Genomic DNA, 22,010 nt, shown 5'->3' with positions numbered 1-22,010 from the left:
ACCTAGATAGAATATTAAAAAGCAGAGATTTTACTTTGCCAACAAAGTTCCACATAGTCAAAGCTGTAGTTTTTCCTATAGTAATGTATGGATATGAGAGCTGAACCATAAAGACAGCTGGGCACTGAAGAATTGATGCTTTTGAACTGTGGTGTTGGAGAAGACTCTTGAGTGTCCCTTGGATTGCAAGGAGATCAAACCAGTTAATCCTAAAGGAAATCTGTCCTGAGTATTCATTGGAAGGACTGATGCTGAAGCTGAATCTCCAATCCTTTGGCCCCCTGAGGCAAAGAGCTGACTCTCTGAAAAAAGACCTTGATGCTGGAAAAGTTGAGGGCAGGAGAGAAGAGGGCCAGAGGATGAGCTGGTTTGATGGCATTATCAACTCAACGGACATGAGTTTGAACAAGCTCCAGGAGTTGCTGATGGACAGGGAAGCCTGGCATGCTGCAGTCCATGGGGTTGCAAAGAGTCAGACACGACTGAGTGACTGAACTGAACTGAAGTCTGTCCCAATAAACAGATGTAAATATTGTTCATACATTTAAATTGGATTAATCTAACAGTTCTTTGTCAATCTAGAGAACAAATTTTGAACGATTTTATTCAGAATTCAGAAGTTTCAGTCAGTGCACCATGGCTTAGATTTCAACTGAGCATTCTAAAAGTAGTTTAAAGACTAAACATGTTCTGTGTGTGTCAGCCTTATCAACAACCCAGAAAGAGGAGGGAACCACCCAGATATCTGCTCCCATGTTTTGTTTTTGTTTTTGTCTTGTTTTTTCTTAGTGGTGCTTTTATAGACAACTAAGTATTGGGTTTGGCATAGTCAATAAAGCAGAAGTAGATGTTTTTCTGGAACTCTTGCTTTTTTGATGATCCAATGGATGTTGGCAATTTGATCTCTGGTTCCTCTGCCTTTTCTGAATCTAGCTTGAACATCTGGAAGTTCACGGTTCACTTACTATCGGATCCTGGCATGGAGAATTTTGTGAGATGAATGCAATGTGTGGTAGTTTGACCAGCCTCCTGAGAAATCTATATACAAATTAAGAAGCAACAGTTAGAACTGGACATGGAGCAACAGACTGGTTCCAAACTGGGAAAGGAGCATGTCAAGGCTGTATATTGTCACCCAGCTTATTTAACTTATATACAGAGTACATCATGAGAAATGCTGGACTGGATGAAGCACAAGCTGGAATCAAGATTGCCGGGAGAAATATCAATAACTTCGGATCTGCAGATGACATCACACTTATTGCAGAAAGCAAAGAAGAAATAAAGAGCCTCTTGATAAAAGTGAAAGAGATGGTGAAAAACTTGGCTTAAAATTCAACGTTCAGAAAACTAAGATCATGGCATCTGGTCTCATCACTTCATGGTGAACAGATGGGGAAACAATGGAAACAGTGACAGAGGGCTCCTAAATCACTGCAGATGGTGACTGCAGCCATGGAATTAAAAGACACTTGCTGCTTGGAAGAAAAGTTGTGACCAACCTAGACAGCATATTAAAAAGCAGAGACATTACTTTGCCAACAAAGGTCCATTTAGTCAAAGCTATGGTTTTTGCAGTAGTCATGTATGGATGTGAGAGTTGGACTATAAAGAAAGCTAAGCACTGAAGAATTGATGCTTTTGAATTGTGGTGTTGGAAAAGACTCTTGAGAGTCCCTTGGACTGCAAAGAGATCCAACCAGTCCATCCTAAAGGAAATCAGTCCTGAATAATCACTGGAAAAACTGATGCTGAAGCTGAAACTCCAGTCTTTTGGCCACCTGATGTGAAGAACTGACTCATTGGAAAAGACCCTCATGATTCAAAAGACTGAAGGCAGGAGGAAACGGGGATGACAGAGGATGAGATGGTTAGATGACATCACTGACTCAAAGCACATGAGTTTAAGTAAACTCTGGGGGTTCTTGATGGACAGGGAGGTCTGGCGTATTGCAGTCCATGGGGTCACAAAAAGACAGACACCACGGAGTGACTGAACTGAACTGAACTGAAATATTGGGTTACTGTTATTTAGAAAATCATTTTTAAAATGTGTTCTTATGAAAGAAAAGCAGAATTGTAAAGTATTTTGTCACATGTCTTCCAAAAGTGGGTTCCCCATTTTCTTTATTTTCCTTTTACTTGGTTGCATATTTTTTAAGTCTTAAAGCACATCTAACGACATCATAAGAGCATTCCATTGGCATTAGGTAAAGAAGTACAATAGAGTATCAAGAAAGTACCTTTTATAATAAGAATGATGAGATAACATTCTACTCTCCAGCTCAATCCCATCAGATCTTTACAACATCAAAGACCTATAGACCTTTAAGCTGTGGGGGCCTCGGCTTCTCTTGTGCCAGAAGAATGATAAGAAAATTTGGTATTGAAATTTGGTGCTCTTGGCTGTCATGGGGTTCTGTACTAATTTCTAGAAACATACAACCTGCCAAAATTGAATTAAGAAGAAATAGACAACTTGAACAGACCAATCATTATTAGATAAAATGAGTTTGTAATAGGAAAAAACAAAATCAAATCAATACCTCCCAGCAAACAAAAGTCCAGGACAGGACAGCTTCACAAGGGAATTCTAGCAAAAATATAAAGGATAACTAATACATATCCTCCTCAAACTATCCCCCAAAGTTCAAAAGAACTCTCAAATTCGTTCTATGAGTCCACAATTGCCCTGATATAAAAACAAAACAGACTACAAAAACTACAAAACAAAAACTGCAACAACAACAAAAATGCAGATCGGTATCTCTGATGACTATAGATGCAAAAGTACTCAATGAAATATTAGCAAATGGAATCTAATATAAAAAATGATCATACACCATAATTGAGTTGGATTTATTTCATAGTCACAAGCATGGCTCAGGATTCACAAATCAATGTGATGCACCACATTAACAGTAGGAAGGATAAAAATCTCATGATTATCTCAATAGATGCAGCAAAAACTTTTTATAAAATTCAATATCCCCACATGATTAAAAAAAAAAAAACTACTCTCATCAAAGCAGATCTAGAGGGACAATATCTCAACATAATAAAGGCCATTTAAGCCAAACTCATACTCAATGACTCATTACATCAGAAAGAATAAAACACCCAGAAAACAAAAAAATAAATAAATAGCTAAAATAGGGAAAGACCTATACTCTGAAAACATTAATGAATGAAATTGAAGGTGATGCAAATAAATGGAAAGTTATCTCATGAAGTTAAGCTGAAAGAATTAATGTTGTTAAAATTACCATGTTACCCAAAGCAATCTTCATATTCAATCCAATGCCTATCAAAATACCCATGAATTTTTTCACAGAACTAGAATAAATAGCCCTAAATTTCATATGGAATTCTGAAAGGCCCCAAATTGTCAGCAATCTTGAGAAAATAAACAAAGCTGGAGGTGTCACCCTCTCAGACTTCAGACTATTTTATAAAACAACAGAAATCAAAACAATGTGGTTTTAAACAAACACAGACATGTATCAATGGAACAGAATAGAAATCCCAGAATAGAGAATTGCACAAATAAAACACTCCCTTAAATTCCTAACTCTTTGTTACAGCCCAGGAACTTTTTCCATATACCATACTTGAAGGGTCAAGTATGGATGTGAGAGTTGGACTATAAAGAAAGATGAGTGCCGAAGAATTGATGCTTTTGAACTGTGGTGTTGGAGAAGACTCTTGAGAGTCCCTTGGACTGCAAGGAGATCCAACCAGTCCACCCTAAAGGAGATCAGTCCTGGGTGTTCATTGGAAGGACTGATGTTGAAGCTGAAACTCCAATACTTTGGCCACCTGATGAGAAGAGCTGACTCATTTGAAAAGACCCTGATGCTGGGAAAGATTGAGGGCAGGAGGGGAAGGGGACGACAGAGGATGAGATGGTTGGATGGCATCATCGACTCAATGGACATGGGTTTGGGTAAATTCCAGGAGTTGGTAATGGACAGGGAGGCCTGGCATGCTGCGGTTCATGGGGTCACAAAGAGTTGGGCACTACTGAATGACTGAACTGAACTGAACTGATACTTGAAAGGAAAAGGAAATATGTTGAACATAGGATTTCCAAATTGTTAGCTTCTGAATTTTCCTCACCTACAGAATCCATTGTTTGTTCACTGAATGTCTGGAGCTGTTCTTCATTTGTGCCAAGAGAAGTCCCTTGGTTAGAATGTCCATTATTTTCTGGACCTCAGATTCAGTCATGACTCATTGATTTCCATCTTTAAATTATCAATTGTCATGTCAATTATTCTTGATTGTCTTGCCGATCATTGCTGATAATTTTCTGCTGCTTCCTAATAGCTTAAGTCCAAGTCTAGAGTCTTCTGAAATAAAATCATGAGAATGGATAAGATCCAGGTATGTTCATGGTCTGGGAAGAGTTCCTTTTCTGAAAATATTCATTGCATTTATTCTTTCTTCCAAAGTCAAGTTTGACATAAACTGGTCATTTTTATTCTTCAGGATATTTTCTGTGTGTTTAAAGTTTCTTAGCATACTGAGGATTTGGTATTCTGCCAAAATATGTATTTTGGAAATGATGCATTCATATTACTTTTCTTTGAGTAGGAGATATCAATTTAGACATACATTTTTGTAATTTCTCAACAGTTCTCTTGCATATGTTGCCATTGGCCTCCAGATATTCCCTTTCATATTGTATTAGTGTACATCTTATCGAGCTCATTTTAGCCTGGTTACATCTATACACTCTATCTCCCAATAAGGTAACTTTCTGTGGTACTTGGGGTTAGGACACATAAGCTTTTAGGGATACAATTCAACCCATAGCATCCTCCTTGAAGGTTCACTTGACTTTAAATAGTCTAAGAACTCAAGAGTTTCAGCTTTCTACAAAAAGGCCTCACCTCATTTGTCTGGAAGTCTCATCTGTTGACAAAGGTTGTTATATGATTGATATAGAGTTCATGATTCTGGATATTCATTTGCTTCTTAGTAATTTCAGTGCATCAAAAATGTTTATCACTCCGGACCTTAATTGCATATCCTTTAAGTTCATTCATATGTCTCAAACCTAATCCAAGAACCAATTTCATTTTTCCTTCTTAAATATAAATCAAAATTTCAACATCACTTCCAATTCAAAGCTTTATGCATTACCAGCTCAGGGTTGATCTAATTCAGAAAAGTATAGTTTGAAACAGAGGAATATGTTGACAGTAGTTTGTTCTTGTTCCTCACTGCTGCTACTTTTAATTTCATAAATGAAATGAGGAAATAAAGACAAGAAAAACTTAATCTAGCTTTAGTGCCTTTGTATTAGTAGATCTTTCCTTTATGGGTTACTTTTTTTGTACTTTTTTTCTGTAGCAGTGCCTCTTACTGGAGACTTCCTATATTTAGTTGCCTCAAGTAGTGAATGCACACTTCAGCTGATGTCTTTTGATCCTATTCACTATCACTGCCTGCCACCTTTTCCAGTATATTTCAAGACCGTTACTGCTGTAGTTAAAATAAGCCAACAAGTAGCCCTCCCAGGTCAGGTGCTTTTGAAGTGATTTAATTCTACTATATTTCACTAGGTTCAGCTACCTGAAAGGAAATATGCCCCCTAAATATATTAATTATTGGCATTCTAATGAAGCTATTTTAAATTTTTAGTTGTAACTATTTTAGAGTCTTTGAATAGAATTTTATGTCTTCAACATATATAAATTTTCTACTAGAATGCTGTCCACAAAAAGAACACTCAGTGTGTTTAGAACAGCCAACTAATATTACTAGAGTTGGCCAAACAGCATCCTAATTGTAAATATGTTGGCAGATACCAGTATTGGATATTATGTCTTTGGAAGAGATAGTCATTTTAAAATCATAAATATGTGGGTGTAATACTCTTTATACCAGTTATTATAATCTATTCATGAAAGATTAATTTTTAAGAATTATATATATATATGTATGCTGCTGCTAAGTCGCTTCAGTCGTGTCCAACTCTGTGCGACCCCATAGATGGCAGCCCACCAGGCTCCCCTGTCCCTGGGATTCTCCAGGTAAGAACACTGGAGTGGGTTGCCATTTCCTTCTCCAATGCATGAAAGTGAAAAGTGAAAGTGAAGTCGCTCAGTCGTGTCCGACTCTTAGCGACCCCATGGACTGCAGCCTACGAGGCTCCTCCGTCTATGGGATTTTCCAGGCAAGAGTACTGGAGTGGGGTGCCATTGCCTTCTCCATATATATGTGTGTGTGCGTGCGTATGATCTTTATATAAAGAGAGCTGAGCACTGAAGAATATATGCTTTTGAACTGTGGTGTTGGAGAAGACTCTTGAGACTCCCTGGACTACAAGGGGATCCAACCAGTCCATCCTAAAGGAAATCAGTCCTGAATATTCATTGGGAAGGACTGATGCTGAAGCTGAAACTCCAATCCTTTGGCTACCTGATGCAAAGAACCGACTCATTTGAAAAGACCCCGATGCTGGGAAAGATTGAAGGTGGGAAGAAAAGGGGACAACACAGGATGAGATGGTTGGATGGCATCTCTGACAATGCACATGAGTTTTAGTAAACTCTGGGAGTTGGTGATGGACAGAGAGGCATGGCCTGCTGCAGTCCATGGGGTCTCAAAGAGTCGGACACGACTGAGTGACTGAACTGTACTGATGAGCTTTATGTATTTCAATTTATTAATAATGTATGTGCCAGTCTATCATATAGTCACATTTCAGAAGGCCTGGACATAATCCTCTTATTAAAAACAGAGCAAAATAATAACTTGTGGCTTCCAAGTGAAACAGAGTAGTCATCAGTTAGATCCATTAAATGATAACTTGCTTAATGAATAATAAGCTATAATCTGCCTTTACCAAATAAGCTGGCTTTCATTGTTTTTTTAGACACACTTGCATATCTTCTAAGCAGCATGTAGCTGAAACAATATTTTACCAAGTTTTCATTCAGGAACTTGGAGTCAACTCAGGCCAGTTTGAGCTCAAACCAGTTAAAACTGGTTGGGATCACTGGGCATGTAACAGCATCTAATAGGTGAACTTTTGATGTTAGAGGGCCAAAATGTCCACTCTCAGGTCATGCTGCTACTGCTAAGTCACTTCAGTCGTGTCCGACTCTGTGCGACCCCATAGACGGCAGCCCACCAGGCTCCCCCATCCCTGGGATTCTCCAGGCAAGAACACTGGAGTGGGTTGCCATTTCCTTCTCCAATGTGTGAAAGTGAAAAGTGAAAGTGAAGTCGCTCAGTCGTGCCCGACTCTTAGCGACTCCATGAACTGCAGCCTACCAGGCTCCTCCATCCATGGGATTTTCCAGGCAAGAGTACTGGAGTGGGGTGCCATCGCCTTCTCAGCTCAGGTCATGCTAAGCTCACCATTTTCTGAACATGTGTCCCATGAAGAAGAATGTAGCTCAGTTGTGCCTCTGCAGGATCATTACCTCACTTTTTCTTATCTACAATTACATTTCTTCACCCCTCCCCCAAGCCTCAGACTACCCTGCTTCTTTATCTCATAGTATCTACAACCCTTCGCCTTCAGGGAAGAGGATTTGAGATTTGTTCTCCTGTCTCCTTGCTTCACTCTCTCATGAATAACCCTTTTATTGCTACAAATCTCGGCATCTCAGTGTTTGTCATGTTGCAGATGAACCTGATTTGGTAACACAAACATAAAAATCATATTTTACACTCAGTCTTCCCTGCATACTGATGGGGTCATGGCAGGTAGGTAGGTATGTAATAAGCCTACTTCTGGGAGGTTTCTTCAAGGGAGAGCACACACACACACTTTTCTTCTTTGACCCTATCTGCTCCTGTTATTTGAAATATAGCTTGCAAAATGTTCTTCCCTCTGAAGGATAAGATCTAGTTGGCTGCCTTCCCACTGGAGTCTGCCCAGATGACACTCACTCAAACATAGAGAAATCAGTCTCTATTTCTAGGGAGCAGATAGCCTAATACAAAAGAAAAGAGAAGGATACAAATAAGTCTTAACTGTTCCTCCCTAAAATGCAGAATACAACTGCCTCTAGAAGTTCAACATGTCTACAAAATTTAGCTTTTAATTAAGAGATACTCCATTGTTTTTCTTATGGATATTAGATATTTAAGTCATTATTAAAATCACATGTGTGTGTGTGTTAGTTGCTCAGTCATGTCCGACTCTTTGCAACCCCACGAACTGTAATCCACCAGGCTTCTTTGTCATGGAATTCTCCAGGCAAGAATACTGGAGTGGATTGCCATTCCCTTCTCCAGAGGATCTTCCCAACCCAGGGATCGAACCCTGGTCTCCTGCATTACAGGCAAATTCTTTACTGTTTGAGCTACAGGGAAGTCTTTATTAAAATCACATAGTCCTAACTGGATAAAGCCTTTGTTGAACACAGTGTTAACTGTCCTTAAATAAAGCATTCCAGTTTATGTTGAAAAGCATACTTTCCCTCATTTTGTTTACTGTTACCTCCTACTCATCACTGTTCTGAGACTACCAATAGCTGAACTGAAGAGCCTGCATTATGTTATGTGAAAGCCCTGGATACAAACTCAAGCATGACAGTTTTCTATGTCAGTTTTATGTAACCAGTGCTAAATATGACAAAGTCAGAATAAGAGTAGATCTTATTTAGATAGCTTAAATTTAACTTACTGAAGATGGTTGGCAGTGCCAAATTGAAGGAGCCATCAGGCTTATCTTCATCTCCATATTCTTGAGTTTCACTTCCTCACTTAATTCTTAACCACTGTTCAAATATCATCTCAGCAGTGTTTCCTTCCCTGAGTCCCCTGAGTAAAACGAAACTCTTCCCACCCTCCCAGCCCTTAAACTCTTAGAGCACTATCTGACAGAGTACACCTAACATTGTTTGTAATTTTGTTTATTAGATCTCCTCATACTAGAATAAAACATTCAGGAATGTGATAATGTTGCTCTTTAGTCCACTGATAAACTGTTTTGAGAATAGTGTCTCAAACAGATTTAGTACTTAATAAATATTTGTTGAAAGGATGAAACTTCAGACAGTAAGGAACTCCTAGAGTGAGAATAACTAGAGCAGAAGTTAATTAGTCTAACTCTCTGTGACACAACCCAAAGTGAGCTAGTTACAGATGACTGGATTCCCCTGAGTCTAATTTAGTAATTCTGGGGGTGGTAACCAAGAACTGGCAAGTTCTGGTTAGTTCCCTGGTGATCTTCACATGCTGGTCAGAAAATCACACTTTGACAATAACTAATTTAAAAAAACTCTTGGAGTTAATGAAGTAAAACTTTGTATCATTCAAAACTATACTTTTTAAGAAATCAATTGTTTAGATTGATTGAATTTTTACTGAATCAATTCATCTTCTTTCCCTTTCTGTATATATATAGAAAATTAAAAATTAAAATTATTAAAAATCAACAAAAATTTAACCGTTTGTAGTTTTTAAGTTATTTTCTATTTATAAAAATGTGATACCCATAATCAGGATACTTGAGTCAGCTTTTAAGTGTAATGAAGTGGTTACATGTGCATTGCTATATTTATCTGGGTTCTGATTAAATTATCTCAAAGCTTAGTAAAAGAGCCCTATGTTGATCTGTATTAAAATCAGACCACAGAGCCTCTCAGGATAAACACTGTGAGCATGTTTCAAGGCATGAGGGGGATTGTGTAAAGGTAACTAATAAATGTGTGTTGAAAGTAAGTGATTCAACATGAGGATGAGAGTTATGTTAGTTAATAAGGCTTAAGTTCAGTAACAGAAAAAAATGATGAATTCAAAATAGCATTTGAATTCACTTTCTGTCTATGCATTCATTTCAATAGACTTTTGTCCTTAAAAACCCAAATCCCTAATGGTTTTACTTTGAAGAAAGACATCTTAAGAAAAGAATGATGACAAAGAAGTCAAAACTCCTATTGTATCATCTTCAATGTTGAGGAAATAGCCATTGTGTCTAGATGTAGCCATTATTTAGCATTATTTTCCAAGAAATCTCGGCCCCGGCTGCAGCTACCATGTACCACTAGCCATTTTCTTTTCTTATTCTTCCTTGTCTCTGATACCATTATCTACCCTCACTGGAAAGGCTTTGCTGCTTGCTTACTTTGTTGTGTCTGTTTTTCTTATCATTCATGAAAAGGAACAAAATATTTTTTTAATCACGAGAAAATTAGAACTTGCAATAAGTAACATAAAGTTCTAGAGCCTTGATTCTCAATTTATAGTTCTGTTGTGTGTGGAGGGCAATCATAAACTCTGGCACTCCAGGGTTCTGCTGTCATCCCTCATCTAAGTGAAAGAAAGTGAAAGTGAAGTCTCTCAGTCATGTCCGACTCTTTGGGACCCCGTGGGACTGTAACCTACCAGGTTCCTCTGTTCATGGGATTCTCCAGGCAAGAATACTGGAGTGGATTGCCATTTCCTTCTCCAAGGGATCTTCCCGACTCAGGGATCGAACCCAGGTCTCCTGCATTGCAGGCAGACGCTTTACCCTCTGAGCTACCAGGGAAACATCCCTTGTCTAGGGGCTCATTAAAGCCCCAGGTAGCCCAGAGGCTGGAGAGTGCATTGGGACAACAGGGTCATAATGTGTCTTAAGTGGGTCCTTGGACTTTTCAAGGACTTCCACACTATGTTCTGTATGCTACCATGTCCTTAACTTCCCATCATGATAGAATATTCCTAGACTTAATTTCATCATTTTCACACATTAATATTCCTTTTTATCCTTAAGTTTCAAAGCAAAATGCACTTACATTCTAGATTCCAGAAAGACATAGAAGATTTTTTTTTCTTATGATCTCAGATCACTTCACTTACAACCCCATTTTATCTGGTCTCATCAATGTCTTCCTCAGTTAATTGTAAGCAACTTTAAAATGGATATAAATCCTCCTCTTATTGTGTGTGTGTGTGTGTGCACTCAGTCTTGTCCAACTCTTGCAACCCCATGGACTATAGCCCTCCAGGACTCCTCTGTCCATGGGGTTTCTCAGGCAAGAGTACTGGAGTGGGTTGCCATTTCTTTCTCCAGAGGATTTTCCCAACCCAGGGATTGAGCCTCATCTCTGGTGTCTCCTGCAGGGCAGGCAGATTCTTTACCACTGAGCCAGGGAAGCCCTCCTCTTATTGTATCCTTCCATAATTCTACAAGGTGCCATCCCATGTTGCATAATGAAATATAAGCCAAATAGGAAAGTTATGTGACCTGATCTCATTTTAAAATCATATTCGGTAATGCTCTTGGATTACAAGTATCCAGAATTGTACCTGCCACAATTAATTTGAAGAAAAAAGGAAATTAGACTGAATTAGAAAGTATGTGAAATCCATTTTGGTAGATCAATTCCATTCAAACTGGTAGCCTTTTTCATTGACATAAAATGAAGCAAAGCCAAATACAAACTATTGCTTCATTTTTTTTAACCTGTTACCTATTTTTTTTAAACAGAAAATCCTCCAAAATAAGAGTTAGTTTCTTTTTTTAAACAGAACATCTTCCAAAACAAGAACAGATTCAGTATTAAGTTTTTAAAAAGCAATATGCATTTCTTAGGCATTTTATTTATTAAGTAAGTCTTATACATGCCACAGCACACAGAGTTAGATATCCATGTAATATCCCTCCTAATATATCCAAGTTCCAGAATAATATCCCCTCTTAGACTAATGTGCTGTCATGAACTAGGTACCAGAAAATAAAAGATATACTAATACTGTATTGAAAAGGAATTGTTTTGAGCTCTAAGTGAGTAAGAGAACAAGTAAATGCATCCGCTATAATTTTCAATCAGGCATTCTATTGTTCAGAGAACTAGATGACAATATAAGAACACTGAAAGTATTTTTCTTTTCAGCAGAGGAGAGGAAACATATAGGATCTGTGACTAAATTAGGCTGACAGGTTGATTTAATGCCGCCAGGAACCTGCTGTTTGCAGACATGATTGCAATGGCTCTATTATGTAACAGAACAATGATTTTCAAAGATTTGTGATAAACACATTCAGTAGAAAATATAATAACAAATTGATTAAGGAAAGTAAAACCCTTTCCAGTGTTCTTACTTGGAGGCAGATCCTGCATTTTGGGAATATAAAAACACTCCCTGAAGTGCCTCAGCTTGTCTTCTTCATCGAGGCGGAGAGCAACTCTCTCATCTGTTGGGTGACATCTAAGTTCAGATGCGATGCGCTGCAATGTATCAGTTGGTAACTCAAGAGGTGAAGGCTCCATTACAAGTTCTCCTCTAAAAATACATTTGAAAAAAAAACTAAAAATAATCAAGCCACTGTCATTTTTCTTCAGTAGAAAATTAGCCTTTTAGGTAAAACACCTTTTATTTTAACAAAGTTTCTAGTCTTCCCAACCTCACAAATGATATAATTAACAATTGGAATTCAAACCCATGCCTGAATTTTTCTTATGTAAGGAAAATAATAGTAACTTAGGGATTTGAAAAAGCTGAATTAGGTAATGATGCTCAAGACAAGGTCAGCTTTCAATAGATGTTAGCTCGTTTCTTTGTTATTTTCCAAGAAATGGTCCCAATTAATGATTTTCAAACATATATAATGTTGGCATCTTTTCTTTAGATGTCTTACTTACTAGGAGGTGAGAATAAAGAGGCTTTTGTGAAAAGTGTAGAAGAGCAGTGCTCCACTGAGCTCATCTTCCTTTTCTCTAGCTCTCCTCAACTCTCCCATCCCCAGTAATTTTTGGATCATAGTTTTACAAATAGAGACATATACACAATAGAACCCTAGCAAATTATTTACTGTGAATAAAAACAATATCAATGAAAAATATTTAAATACTTTAAATAATGTTAGTGATTTTTTTCCCATATGAAGACCAATGAGATCTACGAACTGCTGATAATGAAACATTTCTCCTCTTTCACAATCATATAGTCCATCCTTGAACAAAGCAGGGACCTCTGGTGTTACTTGAAACCACATCCTGCTTCATTTAATCATTATCTAACACTTCCTATATTTTTGGAAAGAAAACTTAAATTTCTGAAATGGATAAATAGCAATGGAGATTTCTATTTCTTTTTTCAAAAATAATTATATTTCCCAAAATTTCATTTTTTTTTTTTTAAATTGAGCAAGAATTGTACAGGCTTCCAGTTCAAGATAGCGCTGCAGGTATATACTGAACTCACCCACCCCCACAGACAGAGTCTGGAGCCACATATGCAGCAATGTCCTCTGAACAAAAAAATGTAAAGGCTGGCTGAGCATCAAATACACATTGGAAAAACAAAGAGAAAACCACACTGAAGTGAGTAGAAGAGGCTAGGATACAGTCTGGCCTTAACACCTCCTCCTGCCTGTGTAGTGATCTACCTTCTGAAGGAAATCAAAGCCTGGATCTTCTCTCTGAGGTGCAAAGGGTTTTGCTCCCACATCAGATACTTCAAATTTTAAGACGTGTATTTAAGAGAGAAGCCCCCAGAACATAAAACTGTGAAAACCAATAGGGCTGAAGTCCCAAGGCACAAAAGAGTAGGAGCCTGAGTAATAGCTCTTAATGGGCTTGGGTGCTCAAACTTATCTGTCCCAGGGCCTGGCTCAAAGGCGGCCAATTGTGCTTAGACCTAGTCAAGGAGACTCATTTGCTTATATTTAAACTCTGGCCTGAGGGGTTGGCATCTAATTTAACACACATATCTAGGAACCTGCTAGAACACTCTCTGAGGTTAGAGACTGGTGGGTGTCAAGAAATTTTCTCAAGCTAGTTTTATTTAATACTTATACTATTGTTGACCCCATGTATACAGTATTTCATTTTTTCACTCTTTCAACAGATATTTATTGAACACCTGTACTATAGCCCCAACTACTATAGAACAGCAGCATCTAACAAAGTATATAAAAGTGACTTTTGTTGAGTGACTTTTTAGTGCAAGAAGGGAAAAATAAATAAATTAATACAACTTTAGATAGTTTCAAAAGCTATGAGTAGAGATAGCAGAGAATGGAATAGAGTCACTGGAGCATGGAATTGCTACCTTAGGGGGTGCGTCAAGTGCATTTCTCCTAGGTAAGGACATAGGAGAATTTCTGAATCCCGTTAGAAAGTCAGACATGTGAAGAAGATCTAGACCTGGAGGAAGATGATGAAACGTGCAAAGGTCCTGAAGTGTAGACAGGTTTGGGTTGTTCAACTCAGGAAAGCAGAGAGAAGGGAAGACTAAAATGTAAGAGAGGGGGAGGTGATCGTTTATCATAACGACTCTGAAGGCCAGGAAGGAATTTGGCTGTTTTTCTATGTTTAGTGGGAAACCACTGGAGTGTCTTGAATAGCAGAGTTATATAACTTTAAATAAAAATCATTTTTCTGCTTTTGATGAGTTATAAGAGTAAAAAAGAGATTATTTTAGTAGTTCAAGGGGAAAATGATAGTAAATTAAATGTGGTGAGGGGAAAAGAAGTGTGTGGATTTATGGTATATTTTGGAGAGAAAAGTAAAGAAAGTATCTCTGGTGAGGACAAGAAAGGGAGTGACCTTTAGCTTTGGGATCTGAGTGAATATATTCAAAGTGATGAAGTAAGAAATACCTAGGAAAGAAACAAATTCAGGAGGAAAATCAGAGTTATGTTTAGGACACGTTAAGTTTAAGATGATTATTAAGAATCCCAGGTAGAAATGTCAAGCATTGGATGTTTGAGTCTGTAGCTCATGAGAAAATTGAATCATGAGATATAAGTTTGATACTTCTCAATTCATAGACAGTACATAAAGTTTAGAACTCTTATGGACCAATGGAAACTAACAGATTGCAGTTCAATCATCTTTCTCCTATTCCTCACTCACTCTCCTGCCACCTCAACCAACACACAGTGTTAGGCAATTAAGAGTTGCATATCTCAATGTTTTATAATGCCAGCTAAGTAGACATACCTCCTGTACTCTGTACTTAAATCCTCCTTATTTATTTGAACTCTTCCTTTCTCAGTTGCCAGTGGTCTCCCTTGATGAGCCATCCTTTATATTCAAAGGTAAGAATGCTGCAGCTGCTGCTAAGTTGCTTCAGTTGTGTCCGGCTCTGTGCGACCCCATAGATGGCAGCCCACCAGGCTCCCCCGTTCCTGGGATTCTCTAGGCAACAACACTGGAGTGGTTTGCCATTTCCTTCTCCAATGTGTGAAAATGAAGTCGCTCAGTCGTGTCCGACTCTTAGCAGCCCCATGGACTGCAGCCCACCAGGCTCTTCCATCCATGGGATTTTCCAGGCAAGAGTACTGGAGTGGGGTGCCATTGCCTTCTCCAAAAGGTAAGAATACTGAGCTTTAAATGTGTATGTTTTTTTAGCTTTGGTGCTCGTAGTAGTTTTCAACTGCTCTGATCTATGCTTTTATAAGAATGTTAATTGATTTTGTTATTAATGTTTTTTGTTCTTTTAATACCTGACCATACTAAATTGGGGATTCCCAGGTGGCACAGTGGTAAAAAAATCTGCCTGCTAACGCAGGAGAAGCAAGCAAGAGACACAGGTTTGATCCCTGGGTCAGGAAGATCACCTACAGGAGCGCACAGCAACCCATTCCAGTATTCTAGCCTGGAAACTTCCAAAAACAGAGGATCCTGCTTGGTTAAAGTCCATGGGGTTTCAAGGAATTGGACACAACTGAGCACATGCATACACACACTTTAGGGCTTCCTCGATGGTTCAAGGTGTAAAGAATCCACCTGCAATGCAGAAGATGCAGAAGTTATGGGTTCAATCCATGGATTGGGAAGATCCCAATGCACTCAGTATTCTTGCCTGGAAAAGTCCCATGGACAGAGGAGCCTGGAGAGTTACGGTCCATAACATTGCAAAGAGTCAGACATGACTGAGCACATGATGGCAGGGTGGATAGATGGACACCATATTAAATTAGTTGTCATCTTCACAAAATTTTCTATCTCTATGATTTTTATTTATTCCCTTTGCCTAAAATATTCTACTTTTCCTTTTATATATTCAAATCCTGGTCACTCTTCTAGCCCTAGCTCAGATGTCATTGTTCTTCATGAGTTCCATCATGTTATCTGAGCTAAAAGTAGTTTTTTCCCCCTCTGAATACCTGTAACACTTGTGAGCATACCTCTTATAATAAATAATACGTTCTGCTAGTTCCTGTAGTTATTTAGATACATATGTATATATGGGACAAACATTCATGCCATGCCTACAACTTGATTTTATCTGCATTTCTAGCTATACTTTTCTGATGAAGGAACCTGCCCATTAAATAGCACTACTGCTTGACATTGTCAATTGCCTAGTCATAGTAGATCAGACTTTTGCTGGATACTTGGTGCACTAAAGACAATGCACTATTTTATCAATGGTCTGTGAATGACTTGCTCATAAAAGCTCTAGCCCAACAATCCTGATGGTGTTTAGCTGAGCATATAATCCAATTTTTTCAGGAATCTGACCTGTGAGATATAGCTATTCATTCAGTTAGAAACAAGCACAAATTTAAGAAAGAGAAGCAATAAAATGGTAGGGTTTGCAAGGAGTATTGTCATGAGTGACTCATTTTTTCAGAGTCAAACTGAACCACTGATTGTTAAAACATGAAGTGACTTCAAAGGCAAGTAAGAATCACTTAGTTACATGGATGGCAAGAGATAAAATAGCTATGGCTCCTAGAAAGATGACAAGACAAGCCAACTGGGAAGTCATTGATCTTTCTGTGCAACATACTATTTACAAGGCCTGGGAGGTTGCCTTCTTGGCTGTTCCAAGAATCCCATGAGCTGTTTTTTCTGTCTACCGAGTGTGTCTTTACTATAAGCTTGCTACTTACGATAGCTTGATTGAATTGCTGGTCTATTGTACTGAACTATATTTAGTCGGGGGACTGAATCTCATGTAATTTATCCTTGCAGCCATCCCATTCCTGATCAGTGCCTTTAAAATAGAGTAATCCCTTAAACTGGCAATTGAATAAGATGCACAAAATCGGTGAATTATTTGACAGGATTAATGACCGTTACTTTAGGAATACCCTTCTCATTTAGCCACAGGGGAAGTGATTTTAAAAAGAATTTTTTCAGTGGGACTCTGCATGATTTCCTTTGGAGAGTCAGCACTTTGTGAATTCATCAGGGCTGACTCTAAACTCTAATGGGTTATGAGTTTGGGTGAACTCCGGGCGTTGGTAATGGACAGGGAGGCCTGGCGTGCTGCAATTCATGGGGTCACAAAGAGTCGGACACAACTGAGCGACTGAACTGAACTGAACTGAAACAAACATATATTCATTTTCTTTTGTGATATCCCCTGTAAAATTTAACTTTCTTTGTTTAACAAAAAAGATATTAATATTAACTCACGGGCCTCTTTATATTTGTTTCTTATTTCATCCCTGTACCAGTTTTGAGGGATTAGAGTTGTTTTTCCTCTACTTTGAGACCAAACTCTGGAATCAATAGAGTAGAAACAAAAATGAAGGAGAAAGATAACAGAGCTCACAATCTGGGACTGCACTTTGCCTGAGGAACTGAGTCAAGCTGAACTTGTCATTGACAGGGCATGTGGGTGGAGTATGCAGAGAAGAATTCCTGACACAAGGCTTGAACCTTTCATTTCTTCCATCTAATTTTTTAATTCTTTTTGCAGTGTTTCTTTGGCTCATTCCCTTTCTTTCTTTTTTTAAACCCCTGTATTCACTCTGCAAAGCCCCACAGGCTATAAATCCATCTACTCTTTTTAATCAATCCTTTCAGTCCTAGTGAGGGCAAGGTTGAAGTCCACGCCTTCTTCTGAACTTGTCACAACTTGAGTATCAAAACCTCACCTGCCCGGGTAGTAAGATACTTGATGGTGAAATACTCTTTCCAGAAGAGCACCCAGGATGCCACCCTGCCAACAGCCCCCAACAGGAGTAAATAAACTCACAGTACCCTCACTCTAAGAAAGCAATTTATTAACTCATCATAAATGATTCCTGCTACATTCTGCACTCACCTTGCCACTAAGTCAGTTAGTACTTCACAAACCAGAATGTTATACCTTGTTTAGTTTACCATTTACAGGTAAATTGACATGCTCTGATATTGAAATAAAGCAATTCAAGCCAAATTTAAAACTTCTAAATTTTATATTTCATATATTTAGAGGTAATTTTATTTAAAAAGTGGTTATGTACACAGATGGATAAAAGTCTCATAATATTTTTTTTTCATATTAATACCTTATGGTGGAAATTGCCATTTACCCTCAGTGGAAATTTTGTAAATTGTGTTTCCAATTTTATTTATACAGCTAAAATTTTAAAGAAGAAACTTCTATAGTTATAAACACATTTTTGTGGAATCGTGGAATTCAAGATCTCCTAGTTACCCACAGGTTCTCAGGTTAGATAGTTAAATAAATTAACTAGTAAGCAAATTAAATACTTAAATAAGTGACAGTCGATCCCTGGGTTGGGAAGTTCCCCTGGAGATGGAAAGGCTACCCACTCCAGTATACTGGCTTGGAGAATCCCATGAACTGTATAGTCCATGGGGTCACAAAGAGTCAGACATGACTGAGGGACTTTCACCTCACCAGTGGTTAATCTTTACACAGTTTCAGATTTCATGGCTGAAATGAGCAAATTATTCACATGAGTTCAAAGTTTAGAACCTGGCAAAGCATATTATAAAGAAAGTGTGTAGCTTGAGAAAGAGTATTATTTAATACATATGCACAGAACAATGTTCTTTAAATGTATCGCTGTTTGAGGAATGAAGAAACGTCACTGATACAGCTGCACACTTTATATCTAAGCTTATATGAATTACATGCTGAGTTTCAAATTAATAAATTCAAGGTGTTTGGTCCAATATTACTATCTAAAAAATACCTCACCCTTCTCAAAATAAAAACAGGAAAGAAATAAGTAAACTCTTTTAACTATATAGAAAAAAATGTTTCAACTTTCCATTCTTAGGCAAACATTTCACAAAGTGAAAGCGGAAGAAACCTTATTCAAGAAATAGACATTTTCACTTCTCTAAATAAAATTGAATATAACTAATATCAACATAAGACAAATAGAGTCCCCAGAAAACACAGGATCTAAAAAGCTAACTTCAGGATATGAATTTTCATCTAATTTTACCATTTAAACTCAAGAAATGGCAATCCACTCCAGTATTCTTGCCTAGAGCCTGGCAGGCTACAGTCCATAGAGTCGCAAAAAAGTTGGACACGACTGAGCGAGTATCCACACCACAGTAAGATTAACTTATTCAACTATAACTATCTTATAGTAGATGTTTTATACTATATATATATATATATATATTTTAATCTGTTCATTTAACCCACAGGGTTAAAGGGTCTTTAGTGGTAGAGACCCTGTGTGTTGCACTATTTTTATGAAAATAATTTGGAGGAAAAAAAAAGAAAGAGAAGAATCTAGCAGAAGAAACTGCTAAAGCATTATGACAAAAATTCTAGCAGAAGGAATATCCTTTAGAAAACTCATTGAATGTATATTTGTGTAGAGTATATCAATGTCTCAGAACTTACCTATTAGGATTCCAGTGGGGTCCACAGCTCCCAGTGTCTCTTTTCAGCAAAATGAAACCTCTCAAAAGTAGCTTACAAATATAGACTAGACTTCTGAGTGAGAAAGTCAAAGCACTTTTGCTCAGACTCCACCCTATGGGGAATTTGTGAGCTAATTTTAGTTCTTCCTACTCTTGTGTATTCTGACGGTAAATCGCCAGTCACTGACAGATATCTAAACAACATGCTGCTCCTGCTCTGTATTTCAAACACTAGGGGCTCTGCTTCGGGCACTGTCCCCTGTGAAGCTCTGCCCTGTAGACTTAGGTAAACACTTTCTTGTTCACTAAGATCTTTGGGAATGTGAACCATATCCTATAATAATCTTGTAGAGTAAATGGATTATCCTCTTTTGTGTGTGAGCTGAACCAATTAGTTTGTCTAGGAACTAAATCCCCAAATTCACATTCCTCCTTGCTTTGGGCTATGAAATACACCAAGAACTGGAGAAAAGTTATTTCCTAACTCCGGAGGTAATCCAGAAGACTTGGATTTTGAGATAATACCTCACTGTCAAAAGCATTGTGAATTTCTAGTCTGGAAAACAGAACTCTGTTTCTAGAAACAGAGTTTGACACTTAATGAATTAACATTTAAGTTGAAAGTTTAATATTGGCCCTAAATTCTAGGATATACTTTATAACCTGCTGCTACTGCTGCTGTCACTTCAGTCGTGTCCGACTCTGTGCGACCCCATAGATGGCAGCCCACCAGGCTCCCCCATCCCTGGGATTCTCCAGGCAAGAACACTGGAGTGGGTTGCCATTTCCTTCTCCAATGCACGAAAGTGAAAAGTGAAAGTGAAGTCGCTCCATCATGTCCAACTCTTAGCAACCCCGTGGACTGCAGCCCACCAGGCTCCTCCATCCATGGGATTGTCCAGGCAAGAGTACTGGAGTGGGGTGCCATTGCCTTCTCTGTTATTGCCTAATAGGTGGATTTTAAAAAGTCCTAAATCATCAATCTAGATGGTTAACAAAACAATCAAGTAAGAAAAAGTCAGTGTTAGAAGATCATGTGGAAACTAAAGTAGGAAATTGTAAATGGAAATTATTTAAGCTTGTGGGCTATCTATCGTTCTACCTTCATTATCTCTTTATGTTTATTCCCAAGCTTGGGTCTTTTATTATATATCCTTTTAGGTATGAAAAACCACAAGCAAAATGTTTCAGAATTAAGACCAAAGATAGAGACTGGGGCTAAATAATTAAATCACTTGTATTTACTGAGATTACTGAGATATATATAAAGCAATGCATGTAGAGAGCCAATGTACCAAGACACACAAGTTAATAAGTAACACATCCTTAAAAAAAAAAAAAAAATCCAGAACAAAAGCATTACCCTCCAGTGTCCAAGAAATGGGGATAAAAGACATACAAAATTACTTTTGTACAAGTAATTGTACAGTGAAAAGAAAATATGTTTTATCACATGAATCTTATCATTAAAATAATACTATAGAATAAGAGGAATGTCTTAATTTTATTAAGTTGGAAGAATAAAACTTTGAATCCAGACTATCTCAAATTTTGTATTTTTTTTTTTTTTCTATTTCACTTATTCCTTGTACTGTAAGAATGTTAGATAATTTGCCAAGTTCTAATATCCAGGAAGTAAGTCTGAGGGTGAAGTCTGTGTCATTTTTGGTAGAAAAATTATACTCCTTTTTAACTACAGGAGACACATATAGATATATACAAAAGTAGAGATAAAGTGTCTTGCTTTCACTTCTTCTTCTGAAGTCTTTTGATAATGTTAAAGACCACTCCATCAAAATATTGTCTTAAAAACTATTGTTTAACATAGCCACTTTTAAAGAACTCACTTGGAGGTCTAATCTATCAACCTATATCTTATATTTTATAAATCTGTCCTTTTAAAAAAATGTTCCCTTCATTCATTTTTTAAAAGTATTTAGCATATTCTTTGTAGCTGGTGATATAATGGTTTTCCATTATAAAATCTTTATAATATTCACATTGGTGTTTAGTCATTATATCATGTCTTACTTTTTGTGACCACTGTAGCCCTCCAGACTCCTCTGTCCATGGAATTATCTTGGTAAGAATATTGGAGTAGATTACCATTGCCTTCTCCAAGGAATATTCCCATAAACACCTAAAAATATAAAAGGTTGTGAGAAAACAAGTTGTGGGGGAGTGGTGGATGCAAGATCCACTGCAGAGCCAGCTGTAAAGGGAAAAGAGAGAACAGAGTGAGTTTATATTTCTTCTTTCTTGGAAACTGAAAGAAGAAACATGTTGCCAGGTTAAACTGTTGTACCAATTCAGAGCCGTCTACTAATTTCCGTGTACGACATCTCACCTACAACATATGTTTCTGAAAAGCAGAGAATTTGATTTTATCCTCCTCTGAGATTGCCCATGAATAAAGCTAAGAAAATATCTGTTGAATTTTTTTTTTCCAGAAGTTGATTCAGTTCTTTCTATAAA

General features: G+C 37.6%; 1 protein-coding gene across 4 annotated transcripts in view; it reads right to left on the bottom strand.

Moving 5' to 3' along the window:
* KYNU (kynureninase) overlaps positions 1–19,768 on the bottom strand; it is a 121,686-nt gene extending 101,918 nt beyond the window's left edge. Inside the window, exons 1-2 of one of the 4 annotated variants that reach the window (XM_086368429.1) lie at positions 19,516–19,768; positions 12,056–12,237 (exon numbers count right to left, since the gene is read on the bottom strand). In XM_086368429.1, the coding sequence (XP_086224555.1) occupies positions 12,056–12,224 (169 nt within the window). In that variant the 5' untranslated portion in view covers positions 12,225–12,237; positions 19,516–19,768. The remainder of the gene's footprint in view (positions 1–12,055; positions 12,238–19,515) is intronic. The other 3 variants (XM_086368454.1, XM_086368439.1, XM_086368449.1) reach the window with 3 other exon arrangements.
* Between the last annotated feature and the right edge of the window lie 2,242 nt (positions 19,769–22,010).

Source organism: Bos grunniens, chromosome 2 (genome assembly GCF_055505025.1).
Source record: "Bos grunniens cultivar Pamir isolate PY7600 chromosome 2, Bosgru_T2T1.0, whole genome shotgun sequence".
Classification (NCBI taxonomy): domain Eukaryota; kingdom Metazoa; phylum Chordata; class Mammalia; order Artiodactyla; family Bovidae; genus Bos; species Bos grunniens.
The sequence above is the reverse complement of the archived record's forward strand: the minus strand, read 5'-3'. Positions and strand labels throughout refer to the sequence as shown.